Here is a 27,676-nt window from a genome sequence, read left to right as displayed (position 1 = left end):
TCTTGGGGAAAGGGGGTCTGGAAAATAACCTACAGGGCCATGCGGAGGAATTTTTTGAGCATCTGCAGGATAAAATCGCTTGGATTCGCTCTAAGTTGGACTCCAAGCGTGAGACAGGGTCTGTGGAGATGCCTGGGGAATGTACTTACTCAGTTATCTGGGAACAGTTTGATCCTGTTGGACCTGAGGAAGTGGACAAGATCCTCCGGACTGTAAATGCTACCACCTGTCAATTAGATCCATGTCCCTCCTGGCTGGTGAAGGCAGCTCGGGAGGTGACGTGTGGTTGGGTCGAGTCGATGGTAAATACATCCTTGCGGGAGGGGGTGTTTCTGGTGGCCTTTAAGGAGGTGCTGGTGTGCCCTCTCCTCAAGAAACCATCACTGGACCCTACTATACTGGATAATTTTCATCCAGTGTCCCACCTCCCCTTTATGGGGAAGGTGGTTGAGAAAGTAGTGGCATTGCAGCTCCAGAGGATCTTGGAGGAAACAGATTATCTGGACCCCTTTCAGTCAAGATTCAGGCCTGGATATGGAACGGAAACGGCATTGGTCGCACTTACAGATGACCTCTGGCGGGAGCAGGATGGAGGCAGTGCATCCATCCTTGCTCTCCTTGATCTCTCAGTGGCTTTCAATACCATTGACCATGGTATCCTTTTGGGGCAGCTCAGGGAGTTGGGGGTGGGTGGCATAGTCTTATGCTGGTTCACCTCCTTCCTTCAGGGCTGGTCCCAGTCAGTGTTAGTAGGGGAGGAGAGGTCGGGCCCACGGCCCCTCCTCTGTGGGGTTCTGCAGGCTTCAGTACTCTCTCCCCTCCTATTTAACATCTACATAAAACCGCTGGACAAGATCATCCGTCCCCATGGGGTGAGGTATCATCAGTATGCTGATGATACTCAGCTATACATCTCCATCCTGGGGGAAGTAAGTGATGCTGTGGCTGCCCTTTCCAGGTGCCTGGGGGCTGTTGGGGTCTGGATGGGGAACAACAGGCTTCAGCTGAATCCTAGTAAGATGGAGTGGCTGTGGTTAATGGCCCCTCAGCTCCTAGGAACTTGCCATCTTTAGTTCTGGATGGGGTTGCACTGCCCCATTCAGATTTGGTGCATAACTTGGGGGTCCTCTTGGACTCACGACTCCCGCTCAAAGAGCGGGTGGCAGTCATGGCCAGAAGGGCCTTTGCACAACTTTGTGTTGTGCGCCAGTTACGCCCCTTCCTGGAGCAAGAGGCCCTTCGAATGGTCACTGACGCCCTGGTCATCTCCCAGATAGACTACTGCAATGCGCTTTACATAGGGCTACCCTTGAACTGCAAGAAGATCAAACCAGTCCATCCTCCAGGAAATAAAGCCAGACTGCTCACTTGAGGGAATGATATTAAAGGCCAAACTGAAATACTTTGGCCACATAATGAGAAGACAGGACACCCTGGAGAAGATGCTGATGCTAGGGAGAGTGGAAGGCAAAAGGAAGAGGGGCCGACCAAGGGCAAGATGGATGGATGATATTCTAGAGGTGACGGACTCGTCCCTGGGGGAGCTGGGGATGTTGACGACCGACAGGAAGCTCTGGCGTGGGCTGGTCCATGAAGTCACGAAGAGTCGGAAGCGACTAAACGAATAAACAACAAAAAAACCCTTGAAGACTATCCGGAAGCTGCAGTTGGTTCAAAATGCGGCCGCGTGAATAGCGATGAGTGCTCCAAGATCAGCACACGTAACACTCCTACTGCGCAAGCTGCATTGGTTGCCAGTATGCTTCCGGGTCCAATTCAAGGTGTTGGTTACCACCTTTAAAGCCCTACATGGCATGGGTCCAGGTTACCTAAGGGACCGTCTTATCCCCATTACATCAGCCCGTCCCATCTGATCGTGCAGAGAGGGCATGTTGCGGACCCCGTCTGCAAGAGAACTCCATCTGGCAGGGTCCAGGAGGCAGGCCTTCTCTGCAACAGCTCCTGCCCTTTGGAACACCCTTCCCCCAGAAGTGAGGTTAGCCCCCTCCCTCCTGGACTTCAGAAAACAGCTGAAGACCTGGTTTTGCTGCCTTGCCTAGAATAATGAGGGGAAGAGCCATTCTTGGGGCTGGCTGATTCCCTAGTGCTGCAGGGACCCGTTTCATGCCCTTATGGTTTGAATTAGATCCGCCATGGCTTATATTTTACTGCATTTTATTCTGATTGATTAATGGCTGTATTTATGATTTTATAGAATTTTAAATTGTTTTTATTGTGAACTGACCAGGGTCCCCCGTCTGGGGGAGATGGGCGGTGATAAAAATTTGATAAATAAATAAATTTCAAAACCATCAAATAAGGCAACAGGCTAGAAACCAGGAGACTGAGAGTTCTAGTCCCACCTTAGGCATGAAAGCTGGCTGGGTGACCTTGGGCCAGTCGCTCTCTCTCAGCCCAACCCACTTCACAGGGTAGTTGCTGTGGGGAAAATAGGAGGAGGAAGGAGTTTAAGGTATGTTCGCCGCCTTGAGTTATTTATAAAAGTAATAAAGGCGGGATAGAAAATAAATAAATAATCACCTGAACAAAACTAAATGCCAAAAACTTACAATAACAATTTAATACCTGGCTTCCTAAAAGCCAGGATGGTTGGGGCCATCTATACTTTTGGGTTAAGGTGTTCCATGAGGTGGGGGTCATTTCTGAGGAGGCCTCCAGGTCAAGATAGGGTTGAAACTGATGCACCAGCCAGTGATGACAATCACTAGCATGCTATAGACATCAGCTAAATAATTAATGGTCATTAGTTACAACATTATAGTAAGTTTACCAAACTTGAAAATAATTGTAAATAAAACATTAAAAGTCAAGGCAATGAATACTGGAAGTAAAGAAAAAATGTTTGGCTTTTCCCACTAGGCTAGACTGGAACCAGTTAAACAGGTACACAAAAATCCAGGAAGTTCTGATAGAGTAGTTTTATTTAGAAAAGAAGCTTTTATATAAGAAACATTACAAAAGACTTACAAAAATGTATGTGTCTCAGTTGGAAGTTCTATTTATATAATCAATATTCATAGCTCTTGTGTGTCTTTTTCCTGCCCAGTCTACGTAATTGCATCTGTGGAATGCTGCCTGGCAGCCCCGTTTAAGATCATCCGATCCCTTCTGGGGAAAGGGGGTCAGAACTCTATCTACAGGGCCATGCTGAGGAGTTTTCTGGGCATCTGCAGGATAAAATCACTAGGATCCGTTCCACGTTGGACTCCAAGCATGAGACAGGGTCTGGGGAGATACCCGGGGAATGGACTTACCCAGTTTGATCCTGTTGGGCCCAAGGAAGTGGACAGGATCCTCTGGACTGTAAATTCCACTACTTGCCAATTAGATCCATGTCCCTCCTGGCTAGTGAAGGCAGCTTGGGAGGTGATGTGTGGTTCGGTCCAGATGATGGTAAATACATCTTTGAGAGAGGGAGTGTTTCTGGCAGCCTTTAAGAAGGTGCTGGTGCGCCCCCTCCTCAAAAAACCATTGCTGGAACCTACTATCCTGGATAATTTTCATCCAGTCTCCCACCTCCCCTTTTTGGGGAAGGTGGTTGAGAAAGTGGTGGCGTTGCAGCTCCAGAGGATTCTGGATGAATTGGATTATCTAGACCCCTTTCAGTCAGGTTTCAGGCCCGGTTATGGGATGGAAACAGCATTGGTTGCACTTATGGATGACCTATGGCGGGAGCAGGATGAAGGCAGCACATCTGTCCTGGCTCTTATTGACCTCTCAGTGGCTTTCAATGCCGTCGACCATGGAATCCTTTTTGTTTGGCTCAGGGAGTTGGGGGTGGGCAGCGTGGTTCTGCACTGGTTCACCTCCTTCCTGCAGGGCTGGTCCCAGTCAGTGTTGACAGGAAGCGAGAGATCCAGCCCGCAGCCCCTTCTCTGTGGGGTGCTTCAGGGCTTGGTACTCTTTCCATTCCTTTTTAACATCTACATGAAATCGCTGGGCGAGATCATCCATCACCACGGGATGAGGCATCATCAGTATGCTGATGATACTCAATTATACATCTCCATCCCGGATGAAGTAAGTGATGCCGTGACCATCCTTTCTGAGTGCCTGGGGGCTGTGGGGCCTGGATGGGGAACAACAGGCTTCAGCTGAACCCTGGTAAGACTGAGTGGCTGTGGATTAATGGCTCCTTGGTATCTGGGAAATTGTCATCCTTGGTTCTGGATGGGGTTGCACTGCCACAGACAGACCCGGTGCTTAACCTGGGGTCCTTCTGGACTCACAACTCCTGCTCGAACAGGTGGCAGTCGTGGCCAGGAGGGCCTTTGCTCAACTTCGTGTTGTGCACCAGTTATGCCCTTTCCTGGATTGAGAGGCCCTTTGAATGGTCACTCATGCCCTGGTCATCTCCCATATAGACTACTGTAATGTGCTCTATATGGGGCTACTCTTGAAGAATATCTGGAAGCTACAACTGGTCCAGAACGCAGCTGCGCAGGCAATTTTAAGTGCTCCAAGGCTGGCACATGTAACACCTTTGCTACGTGAGCTGTGCTGGCTCCCAGTTTGCTTCTGGGTCCAATTCAAGGTGTTGGTTATGACCTTTAAAACCCTGCATGGCATGGGACCAGGATACCTGAGGGATCGTCTCATCCCCATCACATTGACCCGTCCCACCCGGTCATGCAGAGGGGGCATGTTATGGACCCCATCCGTAAAGGAATTCCATCTGACAGGGTCAAGGAAGCAGGTCTTCTCTGCAGTAGCTCCCACCCTCTGGAACATTCTTCCCCCAGAGGTAAGAAAAGCCCCTTCACTCCTGGACTTCCGCAAAAAGCTAAAAACCTGATTTTGCCATCATGCTGGAGCAGGATGGGCAACAGCCATTTGTGGGGACAGCTAGCGCCCTAGTAAAAAGGTAAAGGTTTCCCTTGACGTAAAGTCCAGTCGTGTCCGACTCTAGGGGGCGGTGCTCATCTCCGTTTCTAAGCCTTGGAGCCGGCGTTGTCCCTAAGGACCCGTCCGTGGTCATGTGGCCGGCATGACTCACGGAACGCCGTTACCTTCCCGCCGAAGCGGTACCAATTAATCTACTCACATTTGCATGTTTTCGAACTGCTTGGTGTGCAGGAGCTGGGACGAGCAACGGGAGCTCACCCCGCCGCGCGGTTTCGAACCGCCGACCTTCCGATCGGCAGCTCAGCGGTTTAACGCGCAGCGCCACCGCGTTCATAGTTATAGATATATACAGTAGAACAAAGCTAAATGGCCTGAGTTTGTGAACAGATACCAGCAAACAACATTTTGATTTGGTTTGCTGTTGCTTCTTCCTAGAGCTGCTGGAGTGTGGCAGCCCAAAGCCTCCCAGCTGGCCTCATGCCTAAGACAGGCCTACACTCACAGTCTCCCAGTTTTGAGCCTGTTTTTTTTAACCTATACCAAACTGGCTCTCTTCTTTTCTATAGTCACATATAAGGTTTTTCATATGAGTTGCAGTTGATCTTGACCTTGTGCAAATATCAGAATTACAACTGCTAAGTGATAAGGTGTAAAATAACATTTAGCACTCTCTATACATTGGCAGGATTCTATGAAATCTCTTACTTGAAAAGTAAGCAAAGAGTAAAATGCATTTACCTGGAAGTAAAGCCAAATAAACCCATGATGAATAAGCATTCATATAGGCATAGACAAGAAAGTGCCTGAAACTTTCCATAAGCAAGGATTGTAGCAATAGAATTAGGTCAATGACATGGAAAAATAAACCGTTTAACTGATAATTTTTAAACATTTATTATATGTGAAGGGATGCGGTGGCACTGCAGGTTAAACCGCTGAGCTGCCGATCGGAAGGTCGGCGGTTCGAAACTGCGCGGCAGGGTGAGCTCCTGTTGCTAGTCCCAGCTCCTGCTCACCTAGCAGTTCGAAAACATGCAAATATGAGTAGATCAATAGGTACCGCTTCGGCGGGAAGGTAACGGCGTTCCGAGTCGTCATGCTGGCCACATGACCCGGAAGTGTCTGCGGACAACGCCGGCTCTAAGGCTTAGAAACGGAGATGAGCACCTCCCCCTAGAGTCGGACACGACTGGACTTTACGTCGAGGGAAACCTTTACCTTTACCTATTATATGTGAAACACATTACAAAGCCTGTGTAATAGAATGATACAAACATTAATTCTACAAGCTAGAATCATGGATTCTAGCACCCATGATGACTTTCTCATCCAATGAAACTTATAAATATGGTACATGGCTTTATATAATGCTTACAATCCTTTCATAAGTTAAGTGTATTTCTCTGTTCCTTTTGAATATAGAAAGGCAACATTTAACTCGGTTCACATACAGTGTTGAACAATATGTAGATAGGTTTTATACTTTTCCCTTCCCTCTTACCCACTGCACTCCTAAAAGAAAGATTTTAAAAATGTCACATCCATTTTCAAGAAGCTGCCATTTATTTAGGACTGCTATATCTGGACTGCAAAAATCTAAACAAACGCTAGGTGGCTGCCATCTAGTGACCATATGGATTGTTGCAGCCCAGGTATATAGCCTTCAGTGTCTGTGATATATACAGACACAGACACAGACAGACACAAACACACCCTAATCAGAAGCAGGATAGGAAGAGTATTGACACCTTTGACTTTGGTGTTGGAGAAGACTCCTGAGAATACTATAGACAACCAAGAAAGCAAACCAATGGATCATCAAACAAATCAACCCAGAGTTCTCACTCAAGGCACAAATGACCAGGTTCAAATTATTGGACACATTAAGCAATTTGGACACATTATGAAAAGACCCAGCTCTTTGGAGTAGGCTCTAATACTGGGAAAGGTGGGAGGAAAGAGAAGAGGATGACCTGCAGCAAAGTGGATGGACTTCATTACAGTGACAATAGGTGCAGACCAGGTTAGAGACAAATTGTCATGGAGAAAAGCTATCTATGTAGTCACTAAGAGTTGACACCAACTTGATAGCACATCATCGTCATAATCAGTGGCTGATTCCTACTTTTCCCAAAAATTGAGGAGCAGGGCCCATCCTATATATGCTGATAAGAAAAAAAGCAGCTATTAACAACAGAGGAAAGTTGGAGATTACTTTGAAATTTAATTGCTGCTGAGAAAGAGTTTGGTGAAATTCAGTCTTTTGTAAATCCCTATCTCTTCTTTATTCCCTGTCTACTTTTTTCCTATCCAGTTGCCTCTTTCCCTTTTCTCATTTCCATTCAGATTTACTTTTCACTTCCCAGTGCAACTACCCCTTCCTCTTTCTTGTTTTGTTTTCTACTTTTTTCCCCGTTTCTCTTGGAAAGAGAGAGCAGAATGTGCATGTTACATTGATTGTATTGCTTCTGTGTGGGAGGCCAGTATATGTCTGTGTGAAGGAGGATGGTTGGTATATGCAAATGGAAATAAATTAATTTTGAAAAAGAGAATACATTTATGGTGGGGACAGAATCTCTAGAATTAATTTCAGTTAGGTTGACAAGGTGGGGAAGCTAAGCATTGCCCACTTTGCTTTCCCTTTGTTTATAATTCTTTTCTTCTTCCTTTGGAGGAGATTGTCTTAAATTCAGGATACCCTGTCATTTGAGTAAACATGGTAGGTGTATAGATTATAAAATGCACCATCATTGTAGTTGTATTCAGATTTCCTGAGAATTCTGTTTTCTGTTGAATTCCCTGTTGAATTCAAAGACATAAACTCACAGGAAAGTGTTATAAGTTTACAGCTTGAGTATAACATATAAACCTTTAGTAGGATGTTTCATGCTATCATTACAGATGCATGAAATTGTATATGCATGAAATTATATTACACACACATTAGGTTATCTCAATTCCACCTCTTTTTGTTATTTCTTTTCTTAGGTCTTTAAAAACTATCACAAATGGAGAATGGAATATACAGAAATAAGTACAAGTCTACAGCCGTCCTCTGTTCTTGGCCTGTTGCAAGCTGGCTATCTTGGAGTCTTGAAAGAGAGGGATTCAAGTGGTTCCAGAGTTCTCTTGTATAGAATTGGCAAGTAACTTTTATGTTGATAATCCTATCTAGTTTTTAACTCTTAAATCAATTAGATAACTGTAGCATTCCATGCTGATCTCAGATACCAACAGACATGACAGAGGGTTTTTTTAACGATTTATGGATATCAAACTGACTTTTTAAATTGAACCAATTGAACCAATTGTCTTTAATCTGAGAATTATTGTTTATATTAATCCAGGGTGGGCAACCTGTCACTCCTGTGGACCCCCGAACCCCTGTCTGACCATGATAGTTGAAGTTGACAGCAGTTTTCTGCTCTTTTACTATACATGTGAAACAAAAACTATTTTAGGCATTAAAAAACGCTATCAACATTAACAATGAAGAGCCCCCCAACTCTTCCCAAACCCTGTCCCACCAACTTTCTAGCTGTCCCATATTAAGTTTGGCCACTGACCACCTAAATATGCTCCTGTATTGATACAAAATCTGTAGTTCTTTCGTCTTGAATCTAGGTATAAACTGACACAATGACACATCCCATTAACACACATATTCTGTCAGTAATTCAGACTGAATTACAAATTGTGTGGTTGTAATATCTGGCCTAGTTTTTTGGACTTTCTTGCTTCCCTGCTATTTTTTGCTTTTTGTAACACCCTGTCTGATCAACAGTACTGGAGAACTCAAAAACGTGCATGTTCTTTGTGTCATTTTAGCTGTGGCTATTGCCTAGAATAGACAATAACCAGTTCCAGTGATAGTTCATCTTATCCCTTCAAAATGAGAAATGTCAAAATAGTTAATAATCAGAACATTCCAATGTGATTTTTCAAAAGCTGTATTATTTCAACCAAGATAAGCTACAAGCACTGGCCAAGGCAATTTGGACAGGATTGTGATGCTCTTGCTATTCCCACCTTCCTCTCTTCCTGGGCTACTTCATGGTCCTGAGCTATGTGCCTGCAGCAGTAACCTGAGCATGCTGACCCCCATGGTGTGAAGTGTCCTCTTCCTGAAAGAGTAGAAGATGCACAGGACTCTGTTCCTTGGAGCAGGCTCTCAATCTCCGTACCAGGACCCACTGTGATGCCTCTCAGGAAGGCATCATAGGAAGAGGTGAAAAAATTTAAGAACCAGTTCACACAAACCAGACTGGCCTAACTAGGTAACACTTCTAATTGTACAGTACTTGTTCCAAATAAAGGTAGTACTAACTATGGATTTTTTTTCATTGACCTAGTTAGAAAAAGCATCTCTTAAGAGAAGGGAGAGATCATTTTTTTTAGTATAATTTTATTGAAATTTTTAAACACAAGACTAATACAAACTAAAAGAGAGCAAAAGAGAAAAGAGCAAAAGGAAAGAAATGAAAGAAAAAAAACTAAAGGTGCGAAAAGAAAAAGAGTAGCAGAAAAATAGAAAAAAGAAAAAAGATATAAAGAAGTAGCTTCCAATCTTCTTTACAGCAGTTGTAAGTACAATTATATAGAGAGAGCCAGTTTAGTCTAGTGGTTAAGGTATCAGGCTAGAATCCAGGAGGCTGAGAGTTCTAGTCCCGCCTTAGGCATGAAAGCCTCCTGGGTGACCTTGGGCCAGTCAGTCTCTCTCAGCCCAACCCACCTCACAGGGTTGGTGTTGTGGTGGGGAAAATAGGAGGAGGAAGGAATATGAGATATGTTCTCTGCCATGAGTTATTTATAAAAAAAATAATAAAGGCAGGATTAAAAAATAAAAATAGATTATTAGAAATTATAGATTGACCCTGCTCTCTATAGTTTCATGGTGACTCTCTTCTTTCTATAATCTATCCTATCTTATCATCAAAACTATAAATCATAAATTCATTTTTTTTTCTTTTTTTATACAAAAAGTCCATAAAAGGTTTCCAGTCACCTTTTCTCTAATCAAACAAGTCAGTTCGGCCATTTTAGCAAGTTCTGTCATCTTCGCCAACCATTCCTTTGTCATAGGTATTGCCGAATCTTTCCATCTTTACAACAACCTCACTGCAGTTATCATATATAAAAAACAACTTTCCATGACATTTCTCCAACTGTTATCCATCAGTCACAAGAAGAAAAGTTCTGGTTCCAGTTGAATGTTAATATTTTAAATCCTCTGAATCACTGTATGTATTTGAACCCAAAATTTTGTAGCTTTTTTTCACATCCACCAAGCATGATAAAATGACCCTTCTTGTTGTTCACATTTCCAACATAAATTTGAAGTACCTTTATACATTCTCGATTTATTCAGGCAACCCCCGCTACTCACCAGGAGGTACAGGCTACTATATTACAACCTCACAACTTTCAGCAGTCTATGAGGGGGAACCAGACAGAGATTTTAGCAGCAGGCAGACAAGCAGAGGACTTATTTACAAGACTCATTGCTCAGCAGCAACAGGACCCGTATGCCAGGGCCAGGATGGATGACCTCCAGAGGGACCCACAAGACACTGCCTCCCCATTTAATGTGGAAGCAGGAATCCTCTGGCATAGTGGGAGATTATACATTCCCCCCTCATTGAGGGAAGAAGTACTGAGACTTTGCCATGATCATCAAATGGCAAGCCATGGAGGTGTTTTCAAAACTCTCCATAGAGCTCTGAGAGACTACTGGTGGCCTAAGATGACTGCAGACATAAAGGGTTATGTTGCTTCTTGTCATACCTGTAGACGAGCAAGCCTCTCCCAGGGAAGCCCACAGACTCTTGCAACCCCTATCCACCACCAGTAGGCCTTGGGATACAATTTGCATGGATTTCATCACTGATTTAGCCCCGGTCCAGGGGCTGACTTCCATACTAGTGGTGGTGGACCTTTTCACTAAAATGGCTCATTTTATTCCTTGCAAGGGCCTCCCATCTGTGCAAGCCACAGCGCAGTTGTTTATGGACCATGTTTTTAGGTATAGAGGCATGATAAATCACTTGGTGAGTGACAGAGGCCCTCAGTTCACTTCAAGGTTCTGGAGGGCACTTTCCCAGTCATTAGGGGTCCAGATCCACCTATAATCATCGCATTATCCTGCTAGTAATGGGCAAGCTGAGAAAATTAACCAATGGTTACAGCAGTATCTCAGGTGTTACACCACTTATCAGCAAGACAATTGGCCAGCCCTGCTCCCCATGGCAGAATTTACTTATAACAACTCTGTGCAATCCTCTACCAAGATGTCTCCTTTCCAAACACTCTACAGGATTAACCCTTGGGTGTTGCCCACCTCCTCCCAGCAGGGAACTGTTCCAGCTGCGGCTGATTTTCTTAAAGAGCAACAAGCCGCACAGGAGTTGTTAAAGGAGCAGCTGAACAGGGCAAAGAGTGCTTACAAGAGAGCTGCAGATGCTCACAGACAAGAGGGGCAAGCGATTGTGGTAGAGGACAAAGTGTGGCTCTCTACCAAGTTTTTGACCTCTACCAGGCCTTCCAAGAAGTTGGACTCTAAGTTTGTGGGCCCTTTCACTGTGGTACAGCAGATAAATCCAGTGGCTTATCGTTTACAGCTGCCAGCATCCATGAAAGTCCATCCAGTGTTTCACAGAGCCTTTGTCATGAGTGCCGTTGAGCTGAAGACATCAGCACAACGGCACACATGACAATACCTAGGAAGCAGAGGAAGGGACTTAAGATAAGCAAAGCTCGCACAACAACAGACACAGACCCCGGCCGGATGATTCAGCCATCAAGACACAAAAGAGGAAGAAGGAAAGACAAAGACAGGGCGGATCACGAGGCACACCTGAAGCTGTCAGCAAGGCGCAACGGAGATCGCCCAGCTGACAGCAATCACCGGCCGAAGGAAGAAACCGATTATGGGCAATCCCGGGGCACCAGCAGGGGCCCCGCAACCCTTCACCTACTGGCACAGAAGCATGCAGGACAAAGGGGGGGTGATGCAACCCAAAGTGAGGGGGCGCTGACCGGCACGGGGTATTTAAACCCCGCACCGGCGCGCTCCCTTCACTCTCAGCTTTTTTCTGATCCAGCACTACGCTGCAATAAACCTGAACCTGATTTCCCTGAAACAGTGTCTGTGTTTTACTCAGCGGTAGGCAGCGCATGACAGCCTTGCTAGCCAAAGACCCTCCCCCAAGTGCCTTACGATTACAAATGCCCCCGCCCCACCTCCAGTAATTGTGGATGGGGAGGAGGAATACGAAGTCAAGGAAAATCTGGACTCTAGGAGGAAGGGAAGGGGCATCCAATATTTAATACACTGGAAAGGGTACCCTGAGGAAGAGCACAGGTGGGAAAATGCCAGAGATGTGCATGCACCAGTGCTGGTTCAACGATTCCATCAGCTTTTCCCTCACAAACCCAAGCCTCGCACTCTACCAGAGATTCCTCACTTGACTGAGCAAGCAGAGGAATCCCAAGCAGAGGAGTTCATAAGTTGGCAACCTCCATCCCCGCCAGAGGCTCTGAGGCCAGAGCGAGAGGAGGAGGGGGAGCCGCAGCCCTCCACTTCTGGCTTGCATTTCCCAAGGGGGAGGGGGGAAGAATCTTCTAATTATCTAGGTATTTTCCAGAAGCAGCCACCTGGGCCAGAAGCATTATCAGACCTGGAGAGCAGCACTGATTTGTCCTCAGAGGAGTTTTCCTTTGAAGAATTTCCATCGTTGCCCAGTTTCCATGGGAGCTTGGAGGGGGAGATGGACTCTCATGAGACTTTGGAGGGAGGAAGGAACTCTAGAGAGGAGGGGGCTGAAATGGAATGTGAATCTGGAGGGGAGGGTGATGTCATGAGCACTGATAGTGAGCAGGAGGGGGCCCCTATCCAGGGGGGAAAACACATGCGTAGTAGTGAGGAGTTGAGCAGTCATTCAAAGAGACACAGAACAGACCCGCATTGACTTTTGGGGTTTATCTGTATGAGTTTTCTCACGCTTCTTCAGTTTGTTAGGATTTTCTGTCTAATGTAGCAGTAATAAAACACTAGAGAATTATTCCTCATCTCAGCGTGGTTCCTGACTGTTAGGACATGTTCCATATTCTCAATATGGCCTAACATGATTATTTTTAAAATCTCATTAACCTTGACTTTATTGTACCACAAAAATATACATGCCACCCAAATCTCAAGTCATGATCTTCTAACTGTAAAAGTCTTCTACTCTTTCATCCAAACCAAACAACAAGCTGCAAAATACAAGTTCAAATCAGATAAACCCAATCCTCCTCTTTCCTTTGCATCTTGTAACACCTTTCTTCCCAAATGGGATGAAACCATGGAAGACAACTTAGATTCAAATCCTCAATTGGCCCTAAAGCATAAACGCAGCTTCTCTGGTGAACATGTGGCAGGGAGCCACCTGTTCACCGCAGAAGCTGCGTTTATGCTTTAGGGCTGATTGAGGATTTGAATCTAAGTAGTCTTCTATGGTTTCATCCCATTTGGGAAGAAATGCCATAAAAAGGCAATGCTGCTGGATTGGAAGGCTCAGGGAGCCACGTTTGCCGGAGAAGCTGGGTCTGAAAACATAGACAGCAAAGGGAGCCAGGCACTCTGCTTTGGCCGTGGGGGCTGTGTGCAGAAGGAGAAAGGCTGGTGCAGGGAACTGGGAGAGGCAGCAGCTAGGGAGTGAATGCACACTGGGGCCAAGCGAATGCTGCCACTTGGGGGTGTGGATGAATGCTGGCGTGCAAACAAATGCTGGCACTTGCTGAGGCTTCCCGCCCCACAAGGCAGGGTGCAGGGCAGCCAAAAGGGCATAGATGAGGGGGAGATAGGCAGGTGGGGGGAGCTGCAGCACTCCTGTGGTCATAAGTGTGGGCTGCCAAGCCCCCAAATTTTGATCATGTAACCATGGGGACCCTGCAGTAGTTAATTAATTAATTGATTTTATTATGGTCACTGACCAGTACAAGATACAATTCTATAAAAATATGCACATTAGCCATTAGCCATAAAATATGAGCCATCTAAATTAAAATAATTTTAAATTTGAGTTTACAAGTTCCAATTAAGTGTTAAAATACGTTTGGATCACAATGTAAGTGAGCCCCCTAATCAAGTTTAAAAACAATCTTATTAATTTGCATTATCATGACTAATATTCTATCAGGTATAAGTGTCTATAAAAATATATGTAAAATATTAAAAGGAGTGATAAAAAGAGTAAAATATCGTATATAAAATGTGTTATATAGACCACAAAGTTATTACAAGGGATACATTACTACATTGTAGTACTGTAGTATTTTTCCAATCATAATCCGACGTATCTTCATAGCGGCTGCGCAGAATCTGGCTACTTGTGCTGTGACAGTTGGATATCCATCTATAAGTAACATTTGCATACAATCTATATCTTTTCATCTAGGGCATTTACTAATCAAAGGTAATATTAGTTTACTCCTGAGTAATTTATAAAAAGGACAACGGAGAAGCACGTGGTCTGTAGTTTCTATCTCTCCATTGTTACAAGGGCACTGCCTTGCAGCTATTGGGATTTTTTTGTATCTGCCTTCCAAGACTGCAAAAGGGAGTGCATGGCTTCAAGCTAGGGAGAAAGCTTTCCACTGGCTAGGAATTTCAAGTTGAGAAAGGTAGTTAGCAGTATTGACAATATATTTATTATGCTCTGAAGATAGGAAATGAGGGGCCTTCTGTAAGTCCATTTGTCTCTATATATCCTTTATCCTTTGCTTCAGGGTCAATTTTGCCTGTTTGTAATCCATCCTAAGAATTGAATCTGTAGAAAATCCTAGCTTTGCGAGGCTAAATTCAATGTCCTTTAACCAAGAGGATTGGAAGTAATCTTGAAGAATGAGTGGTGCTAAACCTTGGGGATAATGCTTGAGTTTTAGCCAAAGGTTCAGAGAGGCTAGACGCACTCTTGCCTCGACTTTTATCATGCCGACTTCCAATCGAAGTTGAGCATTTGTCACACATTTGGGCATGTGGAGTACTGCTCTAATAAATTTGGACTGCACTCTTTCCAGAGGTGTAATGCTTGAAGTCGGAGCACCAACGCAGGACCCGTAAAGGAGCTGGGCTAATGACTTCGCCTGGAAGAGCTTAAGAGCTGCTGGAATATAGTGCCCGCCTTTACTTCAGAAAAACTTTAGAACGGCATTGGCTGATTTTTGTCCAGAATCAGCTGCATACTCAAAGTGAGGTTTCCTAGATCCAGTGGCATGCACAACTACCCCTAGGTATTTGAAGCTCGTCACTTGCTCTATTCTGTGCCCATTTATATGCCAGGAGCAAAGTTTTGGCCTTTTAGCGAAGGTCATTATCTTTGTTTTCTGATAATTTATTTCTAACTGATTAATAATACAATATTGGGCCAAGGATGTCAAAGCTCTCTTGAGACCTATAGGAGTCCTAGAGAGTATGACCGCATCATCTGCATACAGCAGCAGGGCAATACTTCGGTCCCCTAATTTAGGAGGATGAAAGTCTGGGTGACTTAGGCATTTTGGTGAAAGTGAAAGGTCCCCTGTGTAAGCACCGAGTCACGTCTGACCCTTTGGGGGGGACACCGCTTTCGTGACGTTTTCTTGGCAGACTATAGCAGGGTGGTTTGCCATTGCCTTCCCCAGTCATCACCTTCCCCAGCAAGCTGGGTGCTCATTTTACCGACCTCGAAAGGATGGAAGGCTGAGTGGACCTGAGCCGGCTGCCCAAGAATCCAGCTTCTGCTGGGATCAAACTTGGGTCATGGGGAGAGTTTCAGTTGCAGTACTGCCGCCTACCACTCTGCACCACTTGAGACTCTTGACTTAGGCATCTTACCATATCATTAACATAAAAGTTAAAAAGTAGGGGAGCCAAAATGCAACCCTGTTTCACCCCCTTTTGTACTTTAATCGGCTTGGACAGTGACCCAGATCTATTGCACCTGACCTTCAAGGCCGTATCTGAGTGTAGGGCACGTATTAGGTAGAGAAGCCTGCTATCAATTGAGGCAGCTTCCAGCTTCTCCCACAGCTTAGGCCTAGATATAGAATCAAGAGCTGCCTTTAAGTCTATATAAGCAGCATACAATGATGTTATCTTGTTGGAACAATATTTTTCAATCAAGTGTTGAAGAATCAGACATTGTTCAATAGTTCCTCTGTCCTCTCTAAAGCCAGCCTGTTTGTCCGCTATAAGATTTCTCTGGTCCAGCCAGTCTTTGAGTTTTCCTTGCAAATGTCTAGCATATAGCTTACTAATTATATTCAGTAGACTAATAGGTTGGTAATTGGCAGGATCATTTGTCTTCCCTTTTTTTAAAAATTGGGACTATTATAGCCAGGCCCCAATCCTCTGGGATTCTCCCCGAATTATCAATATAGGTAAAAAGTGATGCTAAAATTGGGGACCACCATCCAACATTATTCTTTAATACTTCCGCTGAAATAAAATCCATTCCTGGAGCCTTCCCTTTTCTAAGTTGTCCAATAAGAAATTTGATTGCAGCCACCGAGACTGTGGGCCACTCGGTTAGACCTTCGTTCATTTGTGTCAACATCTCATTGTTAGGATCCTCATACATTTTCTGGAAATGATATTCCCACACCTCTGGTGAAATGTGAGAGTCTAGAATAGTAGATGATCTGACAGTCTGACTGGATAATAGTTGCCAAAAAAGAGAGGTGTTCTTCAGTTTGGCAGCTTCAATAAGATGTTTCCACGTGGTTTTCATATCCTGCTTCTTCTTATCAGCCACCACTCTCTTATACTGTTTTTTCCTAGCAAGGAGGTGTTCAAGAGAATTTGTATTTGCTTTGTTAATAGACTCTGTCTCGGATTTATAAAGTGATAAGCTGCAGTGAAGACTTTCTTAGCTTCAACACATTCTTTGTCGAACCTTTTGCTGTCGGGGTTAGTAATGCGAGTCAATACTGATTGTAATTTTTGTATTAAATTTTTATACAAAATCAATGGGTCTTGTGAGGTATTGGGAGACATAAACGATGATCGAATTGTTTGTAAATCATCCTCTGCCAATGTCTTCCTCACCCTTTGATCAAGTTGTAAGGTCCATCTGGCACGACAACTTACTTGTCCTGCTGGTACAATGACAGGGGTAAAGTATGTCTTCGGCCGCAGCTGACTAGTAGGTATCTTCAAATGTAGGCATAAAGGAAGGTGGTCATTTTCTAGATGCAGAAGCACCTTAAAGGACTCCACTGAATGTAATGAGTTAATAGAGACTAGCATATAATCAATAGTACTTTTCCTAGTTCTAGCCATAAATGTATAATCTCCTGGGTGATCACTTTTCATGGAGCCATTTAGTAGGTATAGATTAAACTTGTTTGCAAACTTGGCCAGACAAATCCCAGCATAGTTAGATCTTTTATCTTTGAAGAGGTGTACAAGAGTGGCATCAGGTAAATTAGGAGCATGGGTTGGCGGGTACTGCTGAAATTTGGAGAACAGTGTTTGGTCATCAGGACCTAGCCTGGCGTTAAAATCCCCCCGAGTAGTACCAAGGCACTAGGATATTCCAAAAGGAGGTTATCCACGTACTGCTCTAGATCTGACCACATTGCCTCTATTTTGGCTCTTCTTTGTATTGGCGGGAGATACACATTAATAATTAGTAAGGAAATATTTCCCAGATCTAAGAGTACAGCCATAGTTATTTGATTAAGTGGCTGGATGGATTTATGGCCTACTCTCAGAGCGGTAGAAATAAGAATTCCCAGTCCACCTTTCATCCGCCCTGGCCCTCTGCCAGCAGTTGCCTCCAACTTGTACAAATAATAGCCATTGAATACAAGATCATTGGCTGTCCAAGTTTCCTGAAGCAAAAGGACATCCGTATCTAACAAATGATCTAGATGGTTAAGACCTTTGTTATGATACCATCCGGCTATATTCCACGAAATAATTTTCAGGGGATTTATCTTACACTGGTCTGTGTACCGTCAGGCCATATGCATTAATATCCTTGATCTAGACACCCTCTTTATGATCCAAATGGGTCCCATCCATATCCCCATCTTCTAATGAGCCAAGGTCGGAAATTTCTAAGGGTTGCTCGTGAACTTGGGCCACTGTAATAATTTTTGCTTTAGTTGTTTCCACTTGCTTCTGTGTGATATTAATACTTGTAGTGAGAGCAAAAGGCTCTTCTATCTCAGATATTACATCTGGATTTTGTAGTTCTTGGTTCTCATTGACAGCTTTCTGCCTACAGCTAGTTTGCTCTCTCTTTTCAGTGCATTCATATTGTTGTTCCAAGTGAGGATTTTCTTCTTGCATTGTTTGAGGTGTTAAATTTAATAGAGGGTTCGCTGTGTGGCAAGTTGCCATTAAAGCTCCCTTTAAGTCATTTAATTTCTTGAGTGTATCAACTTGTCTATTATTTGGGGGAGCACTGGATAAGTTAATTAAGTTCCGTTCTAAAGGAACAGGAGGCAACTGAGTTGTTATCGGGTGGAGAGAATGTTTACTATTATTGTTCCTTGGCATAGTCTCCATTAATGAGGTGTCCTTGGATTTATCTGCAGGAGTTTTTCTACTATGAGTTAAATTTCTACCACTCTCTTGATTATGCTGAATTATAAGGGGACTAACTTCCTCTGATTTAAGAACTTGAATTGGGAATATTGAGAAAGTATTAAAAAAGGTTTCATTTTTAGAAGCATACTTGGAATCACAGAAAGACCAAAAGTCAAGAGAATCCATCTAAAGCTGCCTCTGGCTGGTAGCTAGTCTATCTTTTGTAAATCCACAAATCGTTTCTGACATCGTAGTAACTGACTTAATGATTGCAGTATAGCTCTTTTCGACTCCCATTTGCCTCCATTAATTCTATTAGTTTGTATTTGAAGGGTTATCTTATTGGGTTGTAAGTAACATTTACCTAATACAGTTTTTTTACCCTTTTCATCCATTTCTATACAGATGTTTGTCATTTTCTTATCTTCCCTTTTAGCTCCTAATATAGGGTTAACTTCAGAGGCTGAAACTTCCTTTCCTCCACAGCCTGACTGAGAGGAATGGTGCAGGTGTAAGCCCTTAGCTTTATCAGAGGCCTCAGTCTGATTTGCAAGACTGCCAAATTCAACCAGGGAGTCTCTTAAAGAATCAACTTGAGTTTTGATCGTAGTCAGTAAATCAAATATTGAGAGAACTGTCTGTGCTGTCAATAGACTGTCTGGTTATAAATTCCAATGAGTTTTGGACTTCCAAGCTTTTATGATCAAGGAGTCCTTCCTTGTTTAATTGTTCAGCAGCTGTGCAGACAGCAACAACCTCTGGGGAAGAAACATTTTCTAGCAATGATGAAGAAAACTCCAACAATTGCTGACTTTCTATCTCAGCCTGTAAGTCCCACTCCGAAGAATCCTTTCTATTCAATAAGTAAGTTGGGGAATCACAGTTTACTGACGAGGTTCGCTTACTTGTAACAAATCTGTCCACCTTCTGTTGTTTCAGCAGTTTAGAAGGGGGTTGCATTGCCGAGGGAGTCCTTTGTCTCTTCCTCCTTTTCCCCATATCAAGAGATAAGTGGTATAAGTAAAATATAAATAAGCAAGGGAGGCTCCATGGTAGGGTAAAAAACTATCTGAAGTTGAATGGTGAGTTTAAAATGTGATAAAATAGAAATAAAAGGAACTTGTTAGAGGAGCTCATTACAAGACGTTGCAAGTGGGAGGCATTCAGCCGGAAGTCCCACTGCAGTAGTCTTAACTTCAGGCACAGATTGTAAGTTCATTTTTTCAGCACTGTCATAATTTCAAATGGTCACTGAATGAATGGTTGTTAACCAAGGACTACCTGTATCTCCCTCTTGTAATTTCAATATCCTTTCCTTTTCTTTTTATAGTTTATATGCCAATCACTTCCCTGGTTTATTTGCAAACTCAACATTTTTTTGTTTTGCATAATTCAGTCTTATTTCCATTTCTTTTACTGTTAACATAGATAATTGTCACTGTGGAAGCTTAATTTGTTGAGGAATAATCTTCTCTGGAAAGATTAATTTTTAATTTTAATTTAAGTCTTTAATTCCTCTTTTCTTTTTATCTCATCCAAAGTAGCTTATGTTTTCTCTTGCCTCTTCTTTTTGAGTTCACTATTATATTGTATGAAGTAACCTCTCATGAAAGCTTTGCTTGCATCCCAAACCATTCTTACACTTGTACCTTTATTAAGATTATTTTCAAAATACTCAGGAAGGGGAGACAAAGGCAAAGCCTGCACTGGGACTGGCAGTAATATTTGGCCAACATTTAGTCAAATAGCTTACAGATGAATGAATTTTAGTAACACAATTTCAGAGGGTTCTCAGGGCCACAGGAGTTGTTTGTGAGGTGTTATTAAGATTTGAAAAAAATGATATAAAAATAGCCAAGGGGTAATAATCAGATACAACCTAGGGAGTGAAGAGAGAGCACCTACTTGAACAAGCAACTTGGAAGACTTGAAGGCAAAATGTAGATTACAAAACACAAAATGCCTATGCTTTTAATCCTGTTGAATTACATATTTACATGCTCAGTAGTAAATTAGACTTCATTCTCTCTCAGATATGTTATGTGTCCATAAGAAATTTAAGTATAATCCTCTTCAATTGGTAAGTATAATCCAACTGAAGTTAAGCAGTTTTCAATTCTCTTGAAAATAGGAGAAAATTTAAGCTTACCATTCAGACTGCATTCCTATCTGATAGCTGTCGAAAGATTAGATGCACCATTGATGCCCCTTGACTGCTGGAGAAGAATTCCACAGGTGTAAGAAGCCTGCTGAGGGCGTTCTATCCAATGGTATCTTTTAACCTGTTACCCAAACCCTTTAATTGCCCTGATTCAGCAGTGGGAAAATTAAAAAAAAAAAATCTGTTGGGCCTCTTTTTAAGGAAACCTGCTCTTCCCCCAGTCAAGAACTGACAGGTTTGGGGTTGATGGAGGATCATCCAGTACTTCATTTCCTTGTCTTATCTATTTAGGATTGTTTCAATGTTAGTCTTTGAAATCAATTATGTGGACATTTCTAGTAATTCTTATTACTCTCTGTTGTCTTTATTTGTTGTAATTGTTTTCTTAGCAAGAATAATTATGATAGAATTTGTGAAGTTGACCTATAAGGCAAGGCTTTATTTAAACTGTGACTCCTAATTTGGTTTAATTGTAATACAGCTTCACAGTATAGATGCTATGGATATTTTTTATTCTTTGTATTTATACATTGGCCTTCATAACATTTATTGTGCATTGCTTGTTACTAGAAAAGTCCTATCAATGTAAATAAAGCAAATATATCAAGATTGCAGTTTAGGCTACCTAGTATCCACAAATGTTCATGATGCACAAGACTTAGGAAGAAATAATTAAACTTATTAATGTTGCCCATTATTCTTGCTGCCCAGTCCAGAATTTTATTTAAGACAAAATACCTACTTTGTGTGGAAAAGTTGGCTTCTTGTTAAATAATTCACACATCTATATGTATATTGCATTTAGCACAATGGGACCCTAAGATATTTACACCAGATGACATCTTTTGTGTAAGTCTTATGTCATCTGAGCTTCTTGCAAGAGAGCTAGACACCCAGCGGAATGGAGTCAAGGTGATCTTCGATCTCCAAGGATGGAAATATGCTCATGCATTTCAGTTCACTCCAGTGGTGGTCAAGAAAATAGCTGTTATACTCACAGTAAGTGTTTGTGATTATTTTTATTTATTCCACTGTGGAATATTGTGGTAATTTCCAAGAATGAAAAGCAGACAATAGAACTGAAGCAGATAAACAGCATCTTCTCAGTATAGTTTTATGCTACAATTCAAAAAGGCTTAAACCCTCTTCAAACTGAATAAAGAGCATGGCAGACATGCTGCCCCCATCTTGTTTTTTCTCCATCTTCTATATAGTCAACTAGGTGTGAAGAAGAACGGTGCTCAGATTTGCTTGGACACAAGCACTGCTGTCTTCTTTCTCCAGGCTCCTCCTGTATTATTAGAGTTCCATGATAGAACTTGAGGTGGTCATCTTGGATTTTCTGACACTGTGGCTTGCTTAAGGCATAAATATGTTGGCTTATAAAGCAAAGATGTGCCCTATCTTGTGCTTGTAGTTGACAACTTCACATTGTCTCCATACTTCTCAGTGCACTTCAGTTGACAACTACTTGAGTTAACTTTACCATACCTTTCTGTTGTCCATAATCAGGATCTTAATAAGGTGAGAGATATGTCTGAAGTAGATACAACTCTCAACCCTATTCCCTCCCCCACAGTTGAGTATTCAGTAATAGTTCTATAAATATGATCCACACATATTTCAAAATGCAGGTGTGGTTGTCTTTATAAAACAATTAAGTTTAAAACCTTTTCAAAGAAATTGTTTTGCATATTGAATATGCTGACATTTTCCAGACTTGCTTATGTAAGTATAAACATTTGGCACTCCTATACTTAGAGCCAGTTTCTTGTAGTGGTTAAGGCATCAGGCTAGAACCTTGGAGACCATGACATCTAGTCCCACCTTAGGCACAAAGCCAGCTGGGTGACATTGGGCCAGTCCCTCTCTCTCAGCCCTAAGAAGGCGGCAATGGCAAACCACTTCCGAAAAACCGTGCCAAGAAAACTGCAGGGACTTGTCCAGGCAGTTGCCAGGAGTCAACACTGACTCAAAGGAACAAAAAAAACAACAACCCAAACCCACCATGAGACCCTTTTATATTGATTCTCATTTTCTTTTTTCCCTCTTGGCAGGATGGTTTCCCACTAAAAATTCGTGGAATCCACATAATTAATGAGCCTTTGACTTTTTACCATATTTTCAATCTAGTGAAGCATCTCCTCCCTGAAAAAATAAAATCACGGGTAAGTGAGCACAAATTCTTATTTGCTATGGAATTGATCCATTACTATCTCAGCATATTTTCTTTTGAAATAAAAACATCAATTCCACTCTTATTCAACAACTTTTATTATTTTAATTAACAGGGATCCACATATACATACATTCACCATTGTATCAATTCAAAGAGTGATGCAGGTTCATAGAGAAATATGTTATTGATGAATGTACTTATTCTGCTGAATATTTTTTGAGTGCAATCATTGTTTCCTGATGATAGGAATGTAAAAGATGCTTGTCCCAGATATTGCTAAGAGTAGCTATTTAAAAAAAAATCCAAGTGATCTAGTTCACATTTATGCCTTCCCAGAAAAAAAAAATCCAACTCACTTTTGAAAATGCATGAAGGTAGGCCAGGCTCTTGGCTATTTCCTTCTTTCCATAATAAAAGTGTACTATGTGATTGCGACATTATGGTTTTTTTCTGAAAGGCTGATTTTCCTTTGCAGCACTTCCTGGAACAACCATGCAATCATTTAATACCACATAATCACATGAACATTCTTGGAGAAGTCTCTTCCACCTCATACATTTTCAAAAGTAATTTATATAAATCTGAAACAATCTTACTTTACAAAGTAGAAAGTAAAACAGATGACATTTACATCTATCTGTATATTTCTTTCTGATAGTGTTAATTCTAACCCTAAAGCTGTATTGGCTGGCGGTGGAGGTGGAGGTGGAGAAGTAATTTCAGATGGAAGGCTGAAACAAGTTTGTTTTCCTATTTTGTCCACTTACCTCAACTCCATATGATTTTATATACATTTTCTGTACAGATTATTCATAGAATTCTAATGTCAAAAGGATCTATTTAGGCTTTCATGTCCATTCTCCTGCTCAGTGTAGGAATCTATCTTCATTCTACCTTATTTCTAAATTGTATGTAATTATTTGAAGTTTTGGTTTGCAAAAAAAGCAAAACCTTCATTTTGATGTATTTGTAATTTTAGCTCATAAATTGACTAAGCCTTAACACTATTTTAAGTGAACCGTCATCTGGGAAGCTAATCTGTAGACTGGTACAATATATGAATCCAGATACTATCTCATTGCAGATCCATCTGCATGGAAATAACTCTGCACATGGGCTCCAGAAATATATGCCAGCCAGCATTCTCCCAAAAGAATATTATGGTGAAGCCGGTTCTGCTGAAGAACTTTCTAAAGAGTGGACTGACTTTGTAATGGAATCTGCAGATTATCTTCAAAGTCTTTCTGTTCCTGAACAGCCCGCTGACATTGAGTAAACTGTATCTGGGAGGAACAGAATTATTTGATTATTAACCAGAACAAGGTACCGATGAAGCTAATGCCATGGGTTGCAGAATCCAAAGGTCATGGAAAATTCCAGCTGCTTTAAATAGGTATTGGCCCAGAGTCCCGTCCCTAAAAGAAGCAGTCAACAGTGTGTGTTTGTGTGTATATATACACACACACACACATGCATGCATCCATACATATAACAGATGCTTTTTGGCCCCTTTTAATCACCTGATGCTAAGTCAATGTATAGATTTGACTTAGATAATGCAAAATTGCTTTTGGATCAGTGTTAGATGTTATGATTTCAGAATAAGGTTACTAGAGAACAAAATGAGAAAGTTTAACGATATGTGTACGTTTTATGTGAAGGGGAATTGTCTCCTCCCTAGAAAATGTTATACAACTTCTAACCACCTGCTGAAATTCAGCCTGCCAAAATGTAAAGACAGCTTGGGCTGGATCAGACCAAATGTTTTCCTAGTGGCCAGCTAGATGCCCTGGAGAAGCTGACAAGCATGGTGAAATACCAATACCCCATTTCTTGTGTTCATATCTGGTATTTGGATCTTTCCCTATATTTATGCCTTCTGTGGAATAAATATCTCTTTTATTCATTTTGGATTCCTCTGTTGTCAGTGGGTTCTTTCTCAGCTCTTTACGTGCCTACTTAGGGCACATAAGTGCCTACTTAGAATTAAGTGCTATAGACTGTGCTACCCAACCCAAGTTTCTTTGGTTAACATAAATCAAATTTGCTATATTTGACATAACATGTTATGTCAAAACAAACCCTATCAAGGTATGTGATGGCCTGGTTCACACAGTCTTGATTTGTTTAGTTTGTGCCTAGTAACACTATGGTTTAAAACTCACAATATGCTTTGATACATTGTGTAAGTATACCCATAGCATTTAATGGGACTTCCTCTCAAGTAAACTCAGGGTGTTATTTCATGATGCAAACTCACAAGGGGTTAATAAGTAGCTATGTATCAGTTGGCATAGCAATTACTCTTCTTTACTACTGATTTTTTAAATCTTAGCTTTTGTTCCTCTAAGATTTAACGGTACTTGACATAATTCTCAGAAATGTGGATTTGGGAGGTTCAATTGCTATAAGAAAAAAATTTATAAAAATATTACCCATACTAGAAAGCCACTAATGCTATTCTAACAAGAGGCACACCTTTATAGCAATCTGGACACAATATCCATCTGAATGAAAAATGCAGGTTGGTAGCAGAAACATCCCTCAATTTTTAAATAAATACTTTTTCAGACCCTATAAAGGAGATATTTGATAAAATACTCAATTTGAAATAACAAGTAGGTGGTATATATACATACACACATATAAGCATCCTGTCATGTTCACCATTTCAATGTTCTGTTAACATCGTAACATTTCACATGTCAAACCTTTCATCCGTGTATCCTACGCTTGTACTTTTGCTGGTATTTTCCATTCATGCTCTACGTTTTGTTTTGTTTTGTTACTTTGGAATGTATGTTTGGGTTTGCAATCCTGTTCAAGGTTACTTTCCCAGGCACATGTAACGGTTGCTAGCACCTGGGAGGGGGTGGTCGCTAACGAGCGCTCGGGGCGGGACTGGGCTGGAAGCAAGGCTTTTAAGTTTGTATTTGGCGCGCTTTTGCTCATCCTCAGCTTTCTCTGTATTTGCATACTATTCCTTTAATAAATCAGTTATCTTTAAGCCCGAGCTTGTGAGACTGAGTATTTGGGATTAGGCAACCATTACATAAAGCTGAGAATCATTTATATCATCTTCCGCTAGCCCCATCCAAATTTGGGTAAAGGGGAGCGCTAGCGATGTCAGAACCTCAACTATGCGAGAGTGAGGGGAGCGAAGAGGAGCCGGATTTGACAAAGACCCTGGTAGCTCCGAGTTCACGAGCCCAAAGGGCAGCATGACGAGAGAAGCGGGATGCCCAGTTGGATGAGCTATTGTTGGCGGTGCAGGGTGCCACAAGGGGTGAACTCCAACTCGAGGTGGAAGCAAGAACGGGGAGGGAATCACCACAGCCGTCCTGGGAACATGAACTCCCCTTATCACTGAGGGTGGTAGTGACCAATAGACCCTTAGAAGAGCCTGTCACCCCTGCACGCATGAAAGCAATAGAGGATAAAATGGACATGATAGTGGCCCTCCTGAAGGATATCCCCAGAGGGTTGGGGCCCCTACAGGAAGATTGGGAAGAAGACCCCACTCAACTGGCTTACCCGAGAGAGAGGTTCCCATCACTCGGGAAGAAGTAGGACTCGGGCTTCCCGACAATCGAGGGGAAGGGAGTCGAGAGCAACCAGGGATCGGCCACCACTGGGGGCTCGACGTGCGTTGATGTTTGCGGAGCCACCACAGCCGGTGGAGCTGGTAAGAACCTTTCCACCGTTTGGGGTAAAGTTCGATGGCGACCCTACCACGCTCTCTTTTTTCATTACCAATGCTAGACATTATATGGATGATTGGGGGCGATCTTTTCGTTCGGAACAAGGCAAAATTAATTTTATTGCCAACAAGCTGAAGGGGAGGGCAGCGGATTGGTATGTGCAGTTATGCCAAACAGAAGCCATGGAGTTAGAGGACTTTGATGAGTTTCTGTGGTCACTAAAACAGCACTTTGAAGACCCCTTGGCTCAAGAGAGAGCGAAAAGCGCCCTGCAAAAACTATATCAAGGAACCCTCTCCGTCGCAGACTACGCTTTGGAATTTAAAGCCCTGGCGGGTAAGGTGGAGGATTGGTCCCAGTCAACTCTAGTGGAAATGTTTAAACAAGGACTGGAGATGGAAGTCCTCTGGTGGGCATTGTGCCGTGATGATCCCAAAACGTTGTATGGGTGGATTCAGTTGGCGGGCAGCGCAGAAAACGCTCTACAAATGTTCGCCCATAGCAAGGAACTGAGGCAAACCAGAGTTAGTAAGGGGGCTCGTGCCATTGGATTTCCAAGCCGCCCTAAACCGAAAAGCTGGGAGGAAGTAAAAGAACGATGATTTGCGAAAGGTCAGTGCCTGAGATGCGGGAAGGAAGGGCATCGTGCCACTTCGTGCCCGAGATGCAAACCGGAGGAATGGCCAGGGAAAGCGTCGGGAAAATCGCCATCATTACCGCATAAGATGAGGGCTGCCTGCGCAGAAGTCGACCCCTCAGACCTCCCATTTGGGGAAGAGGAGGAGGAATTGCAGTTCGACCAGCCGGCAGGAAAAGGTTACCACCTGCTCTGAAGGGTGCCGTTGGGCAGGTGGAAGAAACCGGGCGCGACCACGATTCGGTGAGTGGGAATTTTCCTACACTGACTGTCAAAGTGAAATTGGGATCTAGAACCAAAACTGTGGAAGTCTGGGCTATGCTAGATTTGGGTTGTTCACGTTCGCTAATGCATCCCGATGTTGTAGCTGCCTTAGAACTGCCCACGTTCCCTTTGCAACGGCTAATGATCTTCACGCAATTGGATGGAACTATGGCTGGGGGAAAAGCGGTCACCCATTCCACAGGGCTGGTCGCTTTGCAAATGGGTACCCATTGGGAGAAATTGCCTTTTGTTATAGCTCCAGTGGGGGGTCCTTTAGTCATTTTGGGAATGCCTTGGTTCGTACAGCAAA

The 27,676-nt window shown here is 42.8% G+C and overlaps 1 protein-coding gene across 1 annotated transcript in view; it reads left to right on the top strand.

Moving 5' to 3' along the window:
• Positions 1 to 25,771, top strand: part of TTPA (alpha tocopherol transfer protein) — a 30,314-nt gene extending 4,543 nt beyond the window's left edge. Inside the window, exons 2-5 of the mRNA XM_063299333.1 lie at positions 7,855 to 8,008; positions 21,391 to 21,584; positions 22,643 to 22,753; positions 23,849 to 25,771. Of these exons, the coding sequence (XP_063155403.1) occupies positions 7,855 to 8,008; positions 21,391 to 21,584; positions 22,643 to 22,753; positions 23,849 to 24,040 (651 nt within the window). The 3' untranslated portion in view covers positions 24,041 to 25,771. The remainder of the gene's footprint in view (positions 1 to 7,854; positions 8,009 to 21,390; positions 21,585 to 22,642; positions 22,754 to 23,848) is intronic.
• Positions 25,772 to 27,676: the final 1,905 nt, after the last annotated feature.

The sequence above is a fragment of the Candoia aspera genome, chromosome 3 (genome assembly GCF_035149785.1).
Source record: "Candoia aspera isolate rCanAsp1 chromosome 3, rCanAsp1.hap2, whole genome shotgun sequence".
Classification (NCBI taxonomy): domain Eukaryota; kingdom Metazoa; phylum Chordata; class Lepidosauria; order Squamata; family Boidae; genus Candoia; species Candoia aspera.
Note: the sequence above shows the minus strand (reverse complement) of the source record. Positions and strands in the feature narration are given on the sequence as shown.